General features: G+C 36.9%; 1 protein-coding gene across 1 annotated transcript in view; it reads left to right on the top strand.

Moving 5' to 3' along the window:
• The window catches only part of MS3_00010103 (uncharacterized protein), a gene marked incomplete at both ends in the record, with an annotated part of 33,057 nt that extends 14,744 nt beyond the window's left edge, over positions 1-18,313 (top strand). The window contains 7 exons of the mRNA XM_051218442.1: positions 670-849; positions 1,705-1,884; positions 2,590-2,842; positions 10,190-10,608; positions 13,299-13,649; positions 14,456-14,746; positions 17,660-18,313. Of these exons, the coding sequence (XP_051073801.1) occupies positions 670-849; positions 1,705-1,884; positions 2,590-2,842; positions 10,190-10,608; positions 13,299-13,649; positions 14,456-14,746; positions 17,660-18,313 (2,328 nt within the window). The remainder of the gene's footprint in view (positions 1-669; positions 850-1,704; positions 1,885-2,589; positions 2,843-10,189; positions 10,609-13,298; positions 13,650-14,455; positions 14,747-17,659) is intronic.
• Between the last annotated feature and the right edge of the window lie 1,082 nt (positions 18,314-19,395).

Here is a 19,395-nt window from a genome sequence, read left to right as displayed (position 1 = left end):
CGAACTGATGTACGTACGTACGAAGTTCTACGTTGTTACTGACTGACTGACTGAAATATAATAATGTCGTTGACTCTGTTCACATATCGGTCAAATCCCATGTCAGGTTTGGATGATTTGCCAGAAGGGTTGTTTTTAAAGTAACATAACATAACTAAGACCATGCTGACCCCAGTAAACTGATATAAAGGTTCTAAGTACTTTAAGTACTGAGAATTTGGTTGATACTTTGCTAAACTTTCTTGACAATTTATGTACATGACGACCTTGAGTAACATTAAAGCGCTTGAAGCAGTTAAATGAGGCTCAAATACTTCTGTAAAGATGATTAGTTACTCACTCTATCGTTTGATACTAGACTCGATGTTCACTGCCATGACATGCAGTTTTCCTTGAGGATATTATTAGACGGCATTTCATTTCCCGTAAAATATTGATAAGTGTATTTTTGGCTTATCATTATTATGGTTATTGCTGTTAAGTGTATAACCGTTTTATTACTAATCATACAGCTTGTTCATGTAGTAAAAAATTAAGTAATAATATGAGTTAGGAATAAAATAGCATAATATGATACATGTTTGTGCCTGTTATCTGATGACATTACACGGAACTAGTAATTGAAACCGTAGTTACAAAATAATGGTTTGGTAACTTCTCCTTTAAAAGGTTGCTGAACTCCTTATTCAACATGGAGCCAATGTTAATGTTACTGACTTGTGGCGTTTCACCCCTCTACACGAGGCTGCGGCTAAGGGCAAGTTCGAGATTTGTCGATTATTGCTCAAACATGGTGCCGATCCGTTGAAAAAGAATCGCGATGGTCATACTCCCATAGATCTGGTTAAAGTATGTATTCATTACATTATATCTTTATTCTTCACAGTTCAGTGATTTTACTTGAAATACTTCTGTTTTTATATATATTGATAGTGTACATTGGTTTTTATGACAAAATACCCGGCACACTTCTACTAATCTACTAAATTAAAATATTCACATTTTCCTTGCAGGCATTGGTAAGTGTTATTAATCGTTACTCGTTTTGTTAATTTTTCAGAAAATGAACTGCCTTATTAACACTTGGTCGTATTTCATAGATGCTGATCAATGTTTTATATCAACATTTATGTCAAACAACAATAAATTATCAGCCCTCACTTACTGCGTAAAATATTCAATCACCTGTGAAGGAAGCCTTTGGTGGTATATATATACTTACTATTTTGACCACTTCAAATGTCCTAAAAAGTATAATAATATTAAGTTTAAATGATCATATTGTTGAGCTTCATAGTCACATAGTTTTATTTTGTGACAGTATATTAACTGGACCTTAGCTGAATGATTCATTGACAAACTTTTTCTTTATCGTCTTATTAGTAGTCATGCAACCAGAAAAAAAATCAACAATAAAGTAGGATTTCGGTTAAAATTATGACTTTCACTTCATCTGTTTGTTTGGGATAAAGTTCAATCTTACAAAAAGTTTAGTAATATTCTGACGCTGTAGATAAATAATTTTTTTCGAAGATTCTGTTTCATGCCAAATTGATGAATTTCAATTAAAAACATATTTCCATATAAAAGCACAACACAAATGATGAATTATATAGCTTTTTCAATAGTTATACACTAGGAAATATGGGTAGATGTATTTTGTTTATAATAATATCTTTTATATATTGACCTTTATTTCTCTAGGATACAGACAGTGATGTTTATGATCTATTACGCGGAGATATTGCCGTTTTAGAAGCAGCTAAGAAAGGGAATTTAACTAAAATAAAACGATTAGTAACTTCAGAAAATATTAATTGTCGTGATACTCAAGGAAGAAATTCAACACCGCTTCATTTGGCTGCAGGCTATAATAATATTGAAGTAAATTATTTTCATTTGAAGATAGAAACATTTGGCTTTGTCTTATATTCAATTATATTAAATGCATGCATGATTTTTAATATTATTTTGTGTTGTTTCAATGTAATTTACTGAATACTACAACACTTTCATCAACAATCATCTCTTCTAGTTGAGATTCCTAAACTGATCGAACAGTGTATCGGCAACAATTACCTGTATTTATGAAATATTCTGATTGATTGAAATGAGTGTATAGATTGAAGTATCAAGTTGTTATTGGGTGGTAGCCTTGTTTTCAGAACTTCCACTAAAATCTATGTGCTCTAAAAAACTTTGAACGCTGTGATAAAACTTTTTTAACCTGACGATTTGTCAATACCATTTACACACAACGGTGGTCGAGTACATTCTAAATATGGTTTCGAAAATAATCCGACAAATAAATGGATCATATACAAAGGATACTAATGTAGAATGATCTTCATAATTGTAAAAAACTGACAGCACTTTTGTATTACACGTGTCCACAAAATACTAGTCATAGTACTAAGTCGTAGTAACCATACTTCATATCGTGAAAAAGTATTTCTCCGTATTTTTCTACTCGTAAGAAATTATCAGATAATAAATTTTCGTTAAATCTTGAAATAAAGTTACTTTTAAGACAAAAATCTGAAAACTTACTTGATATTTTGAAATCTTTTTTTTTTTCCAAACGTTAAGACACTAGAATTCTTACTGGAATCAGGAGCCGATGTAAACGCCAAAGACAAAGGTGGTCTAATCCCATTACATAATGCCAGTTCATATGGTCATGTTGATGTAGCTGCACTTCTTATTCGCTATGGAACTTCAGTAAATGCTGTAGACAAATGGGGTTATACACCGTTGCATGAAGCTGCTCAAAAAGGACGAACTCAGTTATGTGCTCTTCTGCTAGCTCATGGAGCAGACCCAAAAATAAGAAATCAAGAAAGTATGTTATATTTTTGTTCAGTTATATTTACTACGTTTTAGTTATGATAAATAAAGTAGTTATCTCTCGTCACTAAAATTGTTGATAAAGGTATTTAGAATTCTATTAAATTCAATACTTTGTTGACATTTGTGTTGCGAAACTATTTTATTAAGTGACTGAGTACTGTAATTGATATGCTTATAATTATTTACAGTTGTACATATACTTGTGTTTTTTTTGAGTATTATTATCCCATATTTTTTACTTTCTATTGGCACTCATTTCTTTTGATTTTTCACGGCTGTTTTATATTATTATATCAACTCATTTGCTTCTCCCTGAGAGGTTTCCCCTTTTTATGTTTACACGAAGAGTGGCAGCTGAAACTGATGTTTTATTTTCCAATATCTGTCCATTTGTTCGATGTACGTAGTATGATGCATATAAATTTGCGTGTGTAAACATGTTACTAATTTCGTGTTCGAACTTTACATCTTTCGTCTCAATGCGGTTGGCTAATTAGTTCTGCGCGTCGATCTCTTCACTCATCTTGGCGCTATTTCAAACTGGATGGGTTAGTACTTGACGAGCTCTTGAATAAAGGTTACTTAACTTTTAGGAAGTTTAGATCAGGAAAGATGGTTTTCTGTTTTAGCTAAAGTCAAGTGTATGAAGCACTGGTTAACTTTTCACTTTCTTGACTAATAAACATGACATACAAAGGTTGAAAATTTGCATAATTTGCTAGTGTTTGGTCGTAGATGTTTCCCACCCGTTTTTTGTGTATGGTAGGACCATCGAGTAAGTAATACTGCCGTTAAGTATGAATTACCAGGTAGATGTGGTGAATCGGTTAATTTTCAGCGGCTGTGATTATTGGGACATGCGTCTTGCATTCCTAACCATTACCTACTTTTATGTATTATCCTTTCTAACATAAATCTAGACTAGGAGAAAGCGAATCCCAGCTAGACATGAGACTAGTTCATGAAATTATTCCTAGTTTGAGATCTGCGAGATAATCACATTGATTGGAAACCTTATGTGACATGGCTCAAAAGCGGTTGCAGTGACAAATGTATTAATTATTTATCTCGTAATACATCAATTTAAATTTTATTTCATAAGTTTATCCATTGTTTGTATTCCTTATTTCCAAGCCCCATTCTCTGTGTTTAGTTTGTTTTGAGTACCATTATTCTAATTTCTTTGTTTCCTATTATAATTATTTCCTCTTTCTCTCTCTCTGTGAATTGCTGTAATTTGAGCTGTTGGACAATTATGACAGGTTCTGTGTAAATTTACTGTTTCCATAGCACCCTTGAATTGGTCCGTTAATCTGCTTATCTATCATTTTAATAAGCTTTCTTTTTTAATAAAATCTCATTTAATATTGTTCGTTCATATTTTCTAAGTCATGAATAATGTCATTTGATAAAATTCATATGAAAATCTGTTGATTATATAATCTGATTATCATTAGGAAATTGTGATTTCATTTATCATCATTGATTCAGGCTCATCCAAAACAATGATCAATTTCAAAGATGTTTGTTCATATTCCGTCACTTTTATTGACTGAGTCATTTCTTCACTTCAACAAAAGAAGCTCATTAATAATAATAATAATAATAATAATTTTACAGGTAATTATACGCCGTTGAAGTGTACTGTGGTCAAATTAAATCATAAAATCATTACAATTTCAAGTGACCTTTTTAAATGTGACCAACTATTAGATTACACTTTCTGACTTCAGCCCCACTTCAATTTAAGTATTTGAGATGTATCGCTAACGTTTACATAAAATGTGTGACTCAAATATAAATACATATACCTGTATTTCATAAATGAGTTTGTAGAAGAAAAGGCAAAACATTCATTGTTTTTATTATAACTAATGAAGATTAGTATTAGGTGGTACTATATTATCGATTATAACCATTTATACTGTGTGTATATGCTTATTGTACAATGAAGGTTTTTATTTATATTAATAATAAGGTAGATAAATATTACAGTTTAAACTGAAACAAGGAAAATTTAGCAAGTAAACGGATATAACATTTAATTCTTGTTTGTTTGTTCGTTCTTCGTTTATATATATATATATATATATATATATATATATATATATATATATATATATATATATATATATATATAGTTTCCCCGTTGACTACCTTTATACCTGTCATTCTGTTTTATCCGCTCTATACCTTATTCTTCTATATTAATTTCTTTAAAATAGGAATCAATTAATCCAGCTTGGCTATTATTCATTAAAAAGCAGTGACTAAACAACAACTTCACAGTAATCTTCAAATGATATCAGTTTTTGCCACTATTCACCAGGTGTCATAGTATGATGCATTGACCTTCTTGAATGTAACTTTCTTTACAGACCTCTTTACTTCGAAATATTGTACGGTTTCTTGAACTCTTCACATCGAAATGACTTTTGACGCAAACACCCTTTGGGTAATTAAATGCCATAACCTCTTCACTTGTGTTTTTATTCACAGCAAAGAAGGTCGACTGATATGCTACTAGCACTTTGCTAAAGTTAGAAACATTATATTCACGCTACAGAATTCCAAACGGTGAATTCTGATTCTCATAGTTTCTTGGCCAGATAAAGTTAATCACATCACATTTTCGAGATCATATTTTCTCTACGCAATCCAAATTATGTTGGGTGCTAGTAAATAGTCTGAACAAAAAACTCCTAGATTCATGTTTCGTGCTCGTTGATACTCGTCGCTAAAGCGTTCTTGCAGTCTTGAGTAAACTGCTGCTCCCTGTGTGATTCGAACCCAGCTTTTAAGTTAGGGACAATGCCTCTGAGCCCTTCGGGTCGCGCTGATGTCCTATGGGACAGATATTCACAATTGAGCGGTCACTGATTAGTGATTGATAAAATATTTCTCTAATCCTTTTGTGCGGATCGAATTCTGTCGATCAATATTGCATTTTGCACTGTGTCATCATTAGTCAAAACACCAGTAAATTCTCAGAACGCTTGTTTTTCCGATTTTTTGAGCCTGGGTTAGAAATTATTTTTCAATGATACATTCTTGTGTTATTGAATCTAGTTTCCAAATCACGTGTCAGAAGATATTGCGTTACACCTTAGTTTCACAAATAAATTACATTGTTTCCTAATCATTTGACCTGAATAAGTCAGAACTGTATTCAGTCAGTCAGCTACAACGTAGGACCAGGCACATATGTGCATCGGTCCAGGTTGCCATACCGCATCAGCACAACAAGATGAACACCGGATTCATAGCAGTGGTTAGGTCAAAGGTAGTAATATGTAAGAGAAAGATTGCATATAGAGATATAGTACAAGAAGAAAGAATTGGTTCGTAGAAAGAAAGATATGAAGCGATTTTAATCTCTTAGTTTAAGGGAAGACAGGGAGTGTATACACCGACGCCATTGTGATCGATTCTGAGCCATGTCACCAAGAGTCTCCAACCATTGGTTACGATAGTCACGCGGACCCCAACCAAGTAGTCTGCATCTACCAACATGGCTCAGACTAGAAGTTAGTGACTTTAAGCACTGATGCCACGTTTTGGTTTGGCCGCCCCTAACTTTCTTCCAACCATCTCCAATACCGGATAGCATTGCACGTCGTGGTAATCGGTATTCAGGCATACGTAACACGTGGCCAAACCATCTCAGTCGATGAAGATTCACAACCTCATCAACTGATTTACCATCATTCCCTAATACCCTGCGTCTAACCTCACTATTACTTACCCGGTGATCCCAGCAGACGCCAGCAATATTTCTAAGGCATCTGTGGTCAAATACTAATAGCTTACGAGTGTCTTCTACTCTTAATGGCCATGTTTCGCAGCCGTAAATTAAAACAGAACGGACTGCCGCGCACTATACTCGTCCTTTTATTGATAGACGGATATCTCGCCTTCGCCGTAGGTGACGTAAGTTGGCAAAAGCTAAACGAGCTTTTCGAATCCGTGCAGAAATTTCGTCAGACACCAACCCATTAGGGCTGATCAGACTTCCAAGATAAGTGAAGTTGTCAACGCGTTCGACTACTTCACTCCCTATCCTTAGTTCAGGTGTTAACGCAGACCAGTCCTAAAGCAACAACTTGCATTTAGAGGGAGAGAAGCGCATTCCAAACATTCTGGCATTGTTGCTTAGTGCTACCAGAAGACTCTGCATTTTGTCAGCGTCTTCACCAAACAGGACTATGTCATCTGCATATTCTAAGTCGATAAGTGGACCTCCTGGAAGGAGATCAACACCCGAGAACTCAGTCGACGAGAATGTTATTTCTATCAATAGGTCTATGATGAAGTTAAACAAAAATGGAGAAAGTGGACAGCCTTGACGGACACCACTTGAGGTTGCAAAAGTAGATGACAGTTCGCCATAAGCCCTGACTCGACTAGTAGTGTTCGAGTAAAGAGCCCTCACGAGGTTTATGTACTTCTGGGGTACGCCTTTCAATGACATACACTGCCACAGAATCTCGCGGTCTACAGAGTCAAATGCTGCTTTTAAGTCGAGAAAGACCACCATTGTCGGACGCCGATAAGTATGCCTGTGTTCTAGAATCTGACGAATGGTGAATATGTGGTCGATGCAGCCACGACCAGGTCTGAAGCCAGCTTGGTTCTCTCGTGTTTGCAGTTCACGAGTCTTAGTTAGGCGTCTGATAATTATCGAGGCTAGTATTTTAGATATTATATTAGTTAGACTAATCCCTCTGTGGTTGTCACAGGATGATTTTGACCCTTTCTTATATATTGGGACGATAAGTGATTGTGACCTGTTAGATGGAATAACGTCTAACTCCCAGATTTTAGCTAAAATATTAGTCAACCTAATCGCCAAAATTGGACCACCATCCTTAAAGACCTCTGGAGCCAATCCATCTGGACCAGCTGCCCTTCCTCGTTTTAGATTAACTATAGCCTTTTGAACTTCAGCAAGAGTTGGGGGACCTACTTCAATGTTCCATTCACACTGTCTGGGAATGGAGGGTAGTTGTAGAGTAGCTGAAGGCCAGCTGAACTGTTCTCTGAAATGTTCCGCCCATCGTTCTAAACGCCTGGACTGAGAGCGGATGAGGGTGTCGTCTTTTTCCGAAAGAGTCTGACTTACACTTGATTTATTAATTCCAGTTTCTTTTATTAGTCTGTAAAGCTGTCTTGTGTTCCCTATAGTCGCCGCCTTTTCCATCTCTTTTGCTTTCGTTGCCCACCACTGCTCACGGTCGTTTCTTAGACTTTTTCTTAACCTAGATCTGATTTGTTGTCGCTCTTCATCATGTTCGGAACCTGATGGGACGAGTTTGCGAGAATCCATCAGTGTGATAGACTTTGAAGAAATTCACTGGTTCTTTGAAACTCTGTGGTTTAAGTCGCTAATAGATGTCACTGCTGCTTCCACAGCTGCTTGTATTTCATTCCAAGCAACATCTGGGTCAGCCTCGTCTTCAGAACTACCTAATCGTGACCTCAGTTGTTCCTGGAACCTACTTTTGGTTTCCTCGCTACTCAGTTCGGTTCTAATGAGTCTTTTTACTGTGGCTTTTTTGCGTCCAGTGAGGCGCAAGCAGATGCGTGCCCGTATTAGGGCGTGGTCGGAGTCAAGCAGGTACTCCAGAATGAGCGACAATCTTGTACCGACCCTCTCCAACGATGACTGATGGCAATATGGTCTATTTGAGTCCATCGTTGGTTTGGTGCAGGCGGTCGCCACGTTAGACGATGTCTCTCCTTATGCTTAAAATTTGTGTTTGCTAAAAATAAGCGATTGTCTGAGCACAGTTGCAGCAGACGGTCACCATTATCTGTTCGCTGTGCCGGAATGCTAAAATATCCACCTAAATGCCTTTCTGTTTGGTTTAAGCTACCTATCTGAGCATTTAAGTCACCCCCTACGAGTACTATGTCTGAGCGTTTAGCTTTCTGAAGAAGTTCGGACAGCTTTCTGTAAAATTCATCTTTCACATCATCTGAGCTGCAGTCAGTGGGAGCGTAGGCAGAAACGACGAAAAGGCAACGACGTGTGTCCATATCCTTCCGAGTTTTTACGGAGCCGTTTAGCCGAACAGCACATAGGCGACTGTTGACGGGGATCCACTCTAGCAGTGCTTGTTCCGCCCTCATGCTTAGTGCTATGCCTACACCTGCCAGTCCACGAGAACTGGCCATCGGGTCACCAGATACACGTAGGGTGTATCTCGTTGGCTCTCCGTTTTGCCGAGGTGAGGTCAAGTGAATGACCACACTGGAATCCTGTATGCGTGTTTCGGAGACACAGCATACATCAATGGAAAGAGACTCTAGGGTTTTAGCCAAGGAAGCCTGCTGACCGATTTGACATAGAGTGCGTACGTTGAAAGCTCCAATGTGTAGTTTGGAGCGAGGTTTCAGTAGACCTGGGACAGAGTTTTGAGCACTAGAATCGTTGGCTATGGTGACACTTGAGGAGGAAGCCGAAGGAGGAAGTTTAGGGTTGAAAGTCGATGTAGGAGGAATAATAGGAATTGAAGAGGAAGGTTGATTATGAATACAATGGTCTTGGGTGCTGTTAGAGGTATGAGGGCGGTTATCACTTCCCGGTTGCCCACACCGTGGAAGGGTTCTTCTGGAGGTACCTGAAAAGGAAATTGGATTAGAGGCGGTCTCAGTGACCTGAGAGCGTGACCGCAGTGCCCAAGGGACAACTGCTTGAGGCCGGTCGCGCACGGCCTTTTCGTGGAAGGTTTTTGACGTGTTAGCTCCGTTCTTCAAAGGGCCTTACCGCTGGAGACGGAAATCCGTGAGGTAAGGTGAGGTGCGCATTTTTAGGGTCGACCTTTTCTAACCCCACCCCTCCTTGTGGGAAGGCAGCATCGCCGCAGATGCTGGTTGTCCGAGGAAACACGTTACTGCTGTCACACCTCTGTACAGTCAGCAGTACGACTTCGCCTTCAGACCTTGGGTTTGTTGCTTTTAGTCTTACCGCTCTTCAAACGACCTGTCTGACATGGTAGGACCTTGAGGAACGGTTGTTCCAGCCAGTATAGCTCGGTTGCTTCATCACGGTAGGCAAGCCCGACCACCACGTCAAGGTAGCAACAACGGTCGGGAGCAATATTGTAAATTGTTAGACTGTGCGCCTATTGTTTAATTTAGCACCATGAAACTCTCAGTTGCTAATTCTCAATTTTATGTTAAACTTTTCTATAAAACTCCCTGTTTTTCTGCATCAAACTCGGTCGGGGTTATTTAGTGTGGCTCATAGTTCGCTGTATCTGTTTGGTTAGTAACTGGATTATTTTACTTTTATTTCATACAACATTTCCTCATAACAAACTATGTTTTTTTCCAGATCAAACACCTTTCGAACTAGCGACAGCTGATGACGTTAAATCTTTGCTATTGGATGTAATGCTTCATACGACTGCATGTATTACAACAGTCTCAAAGGAAAATGTTCTTTCATCGTCGTTCAATTCTACTACCTTACCTACATCTAACTTGGACACATCCTCACCTCAGCAAACATCTTTTAGTAACCTGTTACCATCTATGTCCATCGGTCCACGAATTGAGTGTCAAGGTCGCGAGTCTAATTTACCGGGACCAATTGTCCCATCTGCAAATATTTCGAACCCAGTCTGTTCATCAAATATGACTTTGGTTAAGTTGAATAACTCAAGCTGTCCAGGTAATGGTAAACTAACGACAGCGAATTTTCTTATGTCCCTCGGTTTGGGTCAGTTGATCGAACTATTCGAAAAGGAATTAGTGAGTGAATTAACTAAAGTTCTAATCACGAAATTTAACCTATTACGATTGTACACTTATTTTGTAATCATTGATTCATATAGTTATGTAATACTGTGTTAAGTTTAACGAGTTTGTATCAGTTAGTCACCTTTACGTTATACATATAGAAAAATGAAATAAGATAGGTTCTCCATTAAGCTGTATCAGTCAGTCATTAAGTTAAAACGTAGAACATGTACATATGTACATCGGTCCAAGTTGCCATACCTCATTACCACAGAGAGGTGAATTTGTCAGGCCAAATCTCAGAATAGTAGAGTTAGTGATAGTATCAGTGGTAATGGGAAAGATTTGACATCGAAGATACGATTCGAGAATAAAATAGAAATTATGGAAATAGAAACATAAAGAATTTATGAGGAATTTTGGGGAATACAAAGAATAGATTCACATGCGTCATTACAAATGATTTTGAGCAATGACATTCGAAGTCTCCAACTATTGTTTACGATAATCACGTGGACGTCAACCAGATAGTCTACATCTATTAACATGGCTAAGTTCAACCGTTAGTGACTTGATGAACTGATGCAATGTCTTGGTTTGCCTATATTTATCCTTCTTCCAGCTAACTCCTATACTAGAAAAGATCGTCCGTTGAGGTAGGCAGTGGTTTGTGATAAGTAACACATGTCCCAGCCACCCAAATTGATGGAGATTTACTAGCTCATCAATCGACTTGTTGTCTTTATCTAGTACTCTACTCCTAACTGAAACATTACTTAATTCGTGGTTCCAAAATACAGGAGGAATACTTCGAAGACACCTATGATCGAATACCAGTAACTTACAAATATACTCCCTTCCTAATGGCTATGTTTTACATCCATAAATTAAAATGGAATGAACTGCTGCGCAGTTAATTCGCCCTTTGTTGGGAAGACGGATATCTGGCCTACACCACGAGTGGCACTCGTTGGTAAATGCCAATCGAGGTTTTTGATACCGTGTCGATATTTCGTCAGACACCAGACTGTCAGGACTGATGGGACTCCTAATATAAGTGAAGCGATCAATGCGTTCAATTACTTCACTCCCTATCACTAAGTCAGGCGATTACCCAAGCCACTCCCTCAGTAACATTTCATACTTAGAGGGGGAGAACCGCATCTCAAACATGCTTGTATTTTAGCTTAAGGTGATCAAAGGATTCTGGATCTTGTCAGTGTCTTCTTCAAACATAACTATATCATCTGCGTATTCCAAGTCAACGAGTGAATCTCTCAGTAGAAGACCAACTCCTGAAAAGTGAGACGATGGAAGTGTGAAATCTAAAAGCATTTCCTTGACACCTTACTTACGCCTGTTACCCCTCATGGAGGAGCGTAGACCGCTCACCAACAGTATCCACCCAACTTTGTCCTGGGCGATCCTTTCCAGTTGTTTACAGTTGCTATTGATCCTTTTCACGTCTGCTCCCGATTCTCGGCAAGTGTGTTTTTTGGCCTTCCTCTTTTCCATTTCCTTTTAGCACTCAATGTTAGGGCTTGCTTCGTGATGCGGTTTTATGATTTCCACAATGCATATCCTATCTACTTCCAGCGTCTTTTCCTGGTTTCCTCTTCAGCTGGAAGCTGGTTTGTCCTTTCCCACAGTAGTCTGTTGCTGATGGTATCCGGTCAACGGACATGCAGTATCTTGTGTAAACTACTGCCCATAAGTACCTGTACTTTTTTGACGGTGTTTGTAATAGTTCTCCATGTTTCAGCTGTGTGCAGAACTGTCTCGACGTTTATATCGAAGACTCTTACTTCGATGTTGGTTGAGAGTTGTTTTTAGTTCAAAATGCTTGACTATGGCGGCGGAAATCCGTGGAGTAAAGTAAGGTGTAGCATGTCTAGGGTCCACCTTCTCTAACCGCTTCCCTCCGTTGTGAAAAGGCGCCATTGCTGCAGATACTGTTTGTCCAAGGAAAGCACCTTACTGCTGACACACCCGTCTACAGATAGAAGTACGACTTCGACCTCGGACCTTAAGTTGCTGCTTTCAGTCATACCGCTCCTCAACCGACCTGTCTGTCATGGTAGACCCTAACGAACCTGTGTTCCGGGCAATATAGCTCGGTTGAGTTATTACAGCAGACAAGCCCAACCATCACATCAAGGTAGCAACTAAGATCTCAATTAGGCTGTATACTTGTGTATATTTAGAAAGTAGAAAACGGTTTAAAAATATATAGTTACATATAATCCTGTCTTAGATTGGGATAAAACTAAAAAAAAACGCAACATAAGTCCTCTACGTTACTGATTTTTGGTTAGAGCCATTTTAGTGGATGCTGATTAGCCGGTTGTGGTTCACGCTATCAGTAACTGTAAACTTTTTTGATATGACTCGTAATCGATCAGATTAGTGCAGATTTATTTACCTTTTATTACACTTAGCAAACTTACTAGTAATAATAATCATTTTCTTGATCCCGTTACTCGCGTTAGTAAATACAGAATTTTGTCTCACAACTTACAGCATCTTGACGTATTACTCTGAACTTATGATGAGATATACTTCCTTATGTTTTGATTTCTTTCAGGTTATTTTTTTAATTACAGCAAAATTAAGTCCACTTCCATCTATATACTGCACAATTCTCTCACTTTTTTTTAGTGTGGTTTTGTTTCATAGGGATCGATATTTTTACTTTTTACCAGGTAACAATGGATATACTTTTAGAAATGGGTCACGAAGAGCTGAAAGAACTTGGTGTAACTGTTTATGGACATCGTCATAAAATTATCAAAGGCGTACAGAAATGGCGCTCTAATTGTACAACACAACAGTCCCCATTAGATCCCAGTAATGATACTCGCAAATCATCAAGCACCTTATACCCTTCCCCTAGTCTACATTCTACAAGTCCAATAACAACTCATTTTCATGGCGTTGGTGTAGCTGAAGCCACTCCAACTGGTCCTGCCTATTTTCCTGCAGCAGCGGCCAAAAACACTGTGATGATAGAAATCGATTGTACAGATTCAGAATTCTTAGCTGTTGAGGAACAGGTAAAATTAAGTAACATAGTAAGATTATTTCAGAATTTATCAGTCTTTTTATCATTTAATTTAGAGTTAGTCTTTATTACCATGATTTTATGTGTAATTTTCTTCACTAGAAATTATTTATAATTTTTGTTATCTACCAGTATCGGCAAACCTTATGGATAATATTCTTAGCGTTACGAAACATGTTTGTTTCTATTTATTCAATTAAAATTTAGTTGTCAAGCTGGTGATGTTCCCATATCATTATTTCTTAGCATACTTTGTGAGATATTAATTCACTGCAAGTGAATCCCTTGCATCCAGAAAATTTTTTATTACTTATGTCTTTGCAGAACCGTAGTTTAACGATTTTTGATATACCTTTTTGAGCTACTTGTTTTACATTCCAGCCATTTAAATGAAACCGTTAGTGGTTTGAATTCATTATTGTCATTACTATTATTATTACACTACCTTGCACTAATCTGTGGTCGTTATTGTTCTTCTCTTTCTTTCTTTTACGCTCCTTACCTTCTTTTTTCTCTTCCCATTCTCATTGTTTTGTGTGGCGCATATATATTTGGTGCCGTCTTGTACCAATATTTATGTGTTCAAATAAATAAACTAATGTTTGGCTAATTTTTTTCGATTGTCTTACTTTTTCGAGCGTGGATATGACCGTCTGTTGTCAGTCATAAAATACAGTAAGACTTCACATAAAGTACATTGACATTAAAATAGTTTTCTTATAAATATGTGTAATGATTATGATTAACGTTTATTCTTTGTTGAATATATTTTCTTGAATTCTTTCCTTTTACTCATAGATTCAGAGCACAATAAGAGAACATAAAGATAACTGTGGTGGGATTTACAAACGATATCGTATACTAAAAGTTGCAAGAATTAGAAATAAACGTCTATGGGATCGTTATCTACACCGGTGTGCTGAAATCGCTGAAGATAATTCTGGGCATTATAACGAAAGACTTCTATTTCATGGATCCCCGTTTTTACAGTCTATCGTTATGAAGGGGTTTGATGAACGCTATGCATATATTGGTGGAATGTTTGGAGCTGGTATATATTTCGCAGAGAACTCATCTAAATCGAATCAGGTAAATGTTTATAAAAAAATTTGTCTCCATTTGTTAGTGACATTTTTGTATTATTATTTAAACACATAAACATTGGAACAATGAGGCACCAAATAAATATGCGCCATATAAATAATTCAATTTGTGTGGATGTTGGGATACTGCCCGGGTACCCGAGCCTTTGACCAAAAGGTCTAATCCACAAAGCAGTAGAGCAGAGGAGATTCAGTCCCATAGTAACCAGTGACCAACAATAGGTTCATACGCCATTTGTTTCTGTAGGATACTGGAGCCCATGTGCACCATTTATTTAGAATCAGGGTTTTCCAACTCCCCTACGTGGACTTTACGTGTCCACCAACCCGATTAAAGCACCGGACATTCGCTTTTCTTCCTCTTAATTTCGTAAACAACACTCCTGCTGTGAGAAGGCAATGAGTAGAACTTCCCTGGCAGTGGTTGTGTGCACATGGCCACTTGAGAGCACTTCCAGAGGGAGAGCTGAATCTCCCCACTCTCGGCCGTACAAGGGCATAAGGGAGCACATTTTTGTATGTGTTCTGGTTTTGTTAGTATGTATTTGCCGTAAAACAAACTGATTTTTTTGGAAGTATCATCTTATGCGATCTTGACGTAATCAATCGGTTCGTCTCGTTAGGGAAGTTCCAAACATGCTATCTGATAGATAAGTTTTGAGTGCTTTAATATTTGAGCTACTGAATATATTGAGACTCGAATAGTTCGACTTTCATGCTTCAATTGGTCAGTAGCCAGTGTTTATTGATGAACATTATGTTGGTTTTATTACATTTGGTTACGAATGGAAAACTATTTGTCACTCACGTTGTGAAAGTATTTAGTTTTATCATTATACCATAGCAAACATCTTCGATCACAACGATCTGTGATTTTTAATTAACTTTTGGTGGTGAGGAATATGAATATATTGTTTATTCTCCTACAATTCATCGAATATAAAAACCAATATATACTCTCAATTCAAAGTACAAAAATATCTTTAAGGACGAGTCCTTAAACCTCTCACGCTATTTCTTTTTTGTTTGTTTACATAGAATTGATATTTTTACACTGTTTTAAGTAATAAATTATTATGAAAACACTTTAACATTAAAATAGTCATCCTAATTTCTCGTTTTTTAAATTTTATTTATACTAATCAGTATACACACTCTGAAGCTAGTCATTTGTCATCCCTTTGAACACTTGAATTTAGTAAAAATTAAGTTTAAATAAAGCAAGATCATGGTTCCCGAAATGAAATAAATTCATTTTATCTCAAGATTTCTTGTTAGCTAGAATTACCCTCAAATCAAAAATAATAATATGGTTACTACAATGTTTTGAAACGCTTAAGACAATGAGGTTAAAACGAGTGTTCCCCATTTTACATTAACTTATAAACACTAAAGAATGGCACATTGCACATAGTGTTTGACATTGATCCATATTTGTATGTTGAGTATCATGTCATGTAAAGTAGAGCAGTGTACAACTGATGAGAATTTATGAACTAGAGTGACTTCAGTTTATCTAACGAATCTTATTTTTTGTGCTTTGTTCAAATTTATTGATGGACTGTATACAATTTTTGGATTTTTCGATAATTATAGTTTAAAACAGTAATCACTATTTCACTTAAACAAAGAATGACTCGCAAAAATATCAATGAACAAAGTAAAACTGAGTTAGTTCCATAATGATACAAGAAATGAATATGTCGCCATCACTTGAAGTATTTCTGAAATTAAGACATGTCTGTTCAGTACCTTAAACATTGACAGACAGACAGTAACAACGTAGAACTTCGTACGTACGTACATTATTTCGAGTTGCCATACCACATTAGCACAATTATCAATTCAAATCCCGTAGTGGAAAAGGTAGTAAGAGTATAAGTAGTAGTCGGAAAGATTAAGGTGCGAAGATGTTATTCAAGGAGTATAATCCAGTGAAATAAATTTGGAAAGAGAAAAAAGAAAGGGACATGAAGAATTCAGAAGATTAGAATTTGGGAGAACACAAAGAGTTGATGCACCTGCACCATTGCCAACAATTTTAAGCCATGTCACTCAAGGTCTCTAACCATCGGTTGCTATCATCTCACGGATCCCAACCAGGTAGTCTACACCTAACAACATGGCTCAATTCACTTGTCAGTAACTTCATGGATTTGTGCCATGTTTTGATCTGGCCGCCCCTGGCTTTCTTCCAACGACTGAGTTACAAGCTCAAAATTAATTTATTCATTTTGATACTGTACCTTGTCATTAAGCGGTGTGTTTACGACTTTGCATATTTATTTTTATACCCCGTTGCGTACGTAATCGTCACAATCCCAATTCATGCATGTGTATATCCACATTCTATACACTCATCATGTGATTCATTAGTTGTTGTCACAGCAGTTACTCTAAATACTACTTTCCCCAAGTTTATGTTTCTTGATGTTAACATCTCGACTCTTTTTAGTACAAAAGTATACACCACCAAGTTATGAACTTAGTCACTGCTGTGCAACTGAGATCCCTTTTAAGTGTGACAAATGTTATGTCGAGCCTTGCCTGTCACATTATCATTTTTGTAACCAAGATGTGTCATATTTTTTATACAACCACCAATCAAGGCAATTTTCGTATTAACTGACCTCCACTCAAAAGTTAGGAATAGGCAAAAAATGCATTCGTTAATTACAAATCTTAAAAACGTGGATAAGACCTTGGAAACTTATTTAGATACAATATGTAACGAAAGTTAGTTACATAGGTAATCAATTTTTAATGCTTTAAATACGTAATTTTCTACAGCTTACGCATTGTTTGCTTCCAAGTGAATATGTCCATTTTCCATCCTAGTAATTACTTTTCCTATCATAAATCCAAGATTATTTATTTAGCTTATCATTATCTTTTTTAGTATGTATATGGAATTGGTGGAGGAGCCGGTTGCCCAGCTCATAAATCTCGTTCATGTTACATTTGTCCACGTCAGTTGTTATTATGTCGCGTTGCTTTAGGACGGTCATTCATTCAGTTCAATGCCATGAAAGTAGCTCATGCACCCCCGGGCCACCATTCAATTGTTGGTCGACCAAGCGCAGGTGGACTCAATTTCTCTGAGTATGTCATATACAGAGGTGAACAAGCCTATCCTGAATATCTCATCACTTATTTGTTAGTCCCACCTGATCCAAATGATAATGAAAATATGACTGATCAAAATCTACCAAATCCTCTTACTCATAATACAAATATTGGACTTCTACCACCCACTAGTAACAGTGGTATCACTAGTATATCATCTAATGTTGGTGTGGCTGTAAACTCAGTACCCTGTTACACTGTGCCTTCAAACCAAAAAAATATTGTAACGAGTTCCTGTGATTCATCTTGTGTACAAACGCCTGTTCAGTCTCTGAAACTGCCTGTTGCAAATACTGCTACTTCTGGTTCTCTGGTTACAAGTGTAGCGCCAGCTGATAGACAGTTGTCAGATCCTCTTTCTTCTATTGCATCTACAACCCTAATCTCCTCTGCTCCAGGAGGTCCAAGTTGCCATTCAATCCCCTAACTATGTTTTCACACTATTTTATACTTTGCATTCTATGGTAGAACCTTTTTGACTTAGACTACACTTAAACTATAGTTGATTTCTTGTTAGATTTAATTAATTATTCTTTGCCTCTTCCCTTCAATTCCTTATATCTTTCACAAACATAAACACCGTTCTTCTGTTTTGCAAAAGTGATTTAAAACCGGTCGGTTTCTGTACAAAGTACCTAATTTATTTAATAATTGACTTACATAACTTTGTATATTTGCATGAAAGTAAAGAGCTTCATCTAGTAATAAAAATGATCATAAATGTGACTAAATTATCTACGATAAAATTTTAACCATGCTTTTATAATAAAAATTTATTTCCCAATGATCACTTGAATGTCTGTCACTATTAATTAATAAAACTGTGCACATTTTTTTTCTTCTAATTTGAAAGTATGCTTATCTCCTTCAGCTCATCTGTCTAAAACGTTGTCAATACCATGACACATATCTTTAATAAATAGATAAGATTTCGGCTGATAATCTGGTTTGTCAAGATAAAGTCCGTTGATCGCCAAAGGAATGGGATAAAATACTGACTCATGCTTAATATACAGTCTGTTAATAGTTGTTATATAGGTAGGTAGATAGTTGAGGTGATTCTTAGATTACCAGTCACTCGAATCCTATAACTATATTTTAGAAATAGTGAATCGCTTCCGGTAGTAATTGTTGTGTCCTTATGTCACTTAACAATATTAACTGATAAGTCTGCTGAATGACCGCTGCTTCTAATAACTCCCTGGCTCAATGTACATGGCAACATGAACTTAAGAGAAAATGCGAGAAGTTCGAAAAGAACGCTTTATTACAAGGTTAGTTTATGTACAGAAAAACGAGACTATTTATCGAGTTACACACGATCTTGGTTTTCGGGGACCATCCGAAATATAGTAGTATATGTAGATATTCAATCAGGAACGTGACTTTTCCTAGATGTTTCTAAGAAGCTTCTATTCGATGCCCGCAAGCGTTTTCTGGGTATTTTCGAACCGTCAGAGGTTAATAGTGTAACCTCTGTATGGGTAGTAGGCTAGCGGGTAATTTGCT

This window comes from Schistosoma haematobium, chromosome 1 (genome assembly GCF_000699445.3).
Source record: "Schistosoma haematobium chromosome 1, whole genome shotgun sequence".
NCBI classification, from domain to species: Eukaryota; Metazoa; Platyhelminthes; class Trematoda; order Strigeidida; family Schistosomatidae; genus Schistosoma; species Schistosoma haematobium.
The sequence above is the reverse complement of the archived record's forward strand: the minus strand, read 5'-3'. Positions and strand labels throughout refer to the sequence as shown.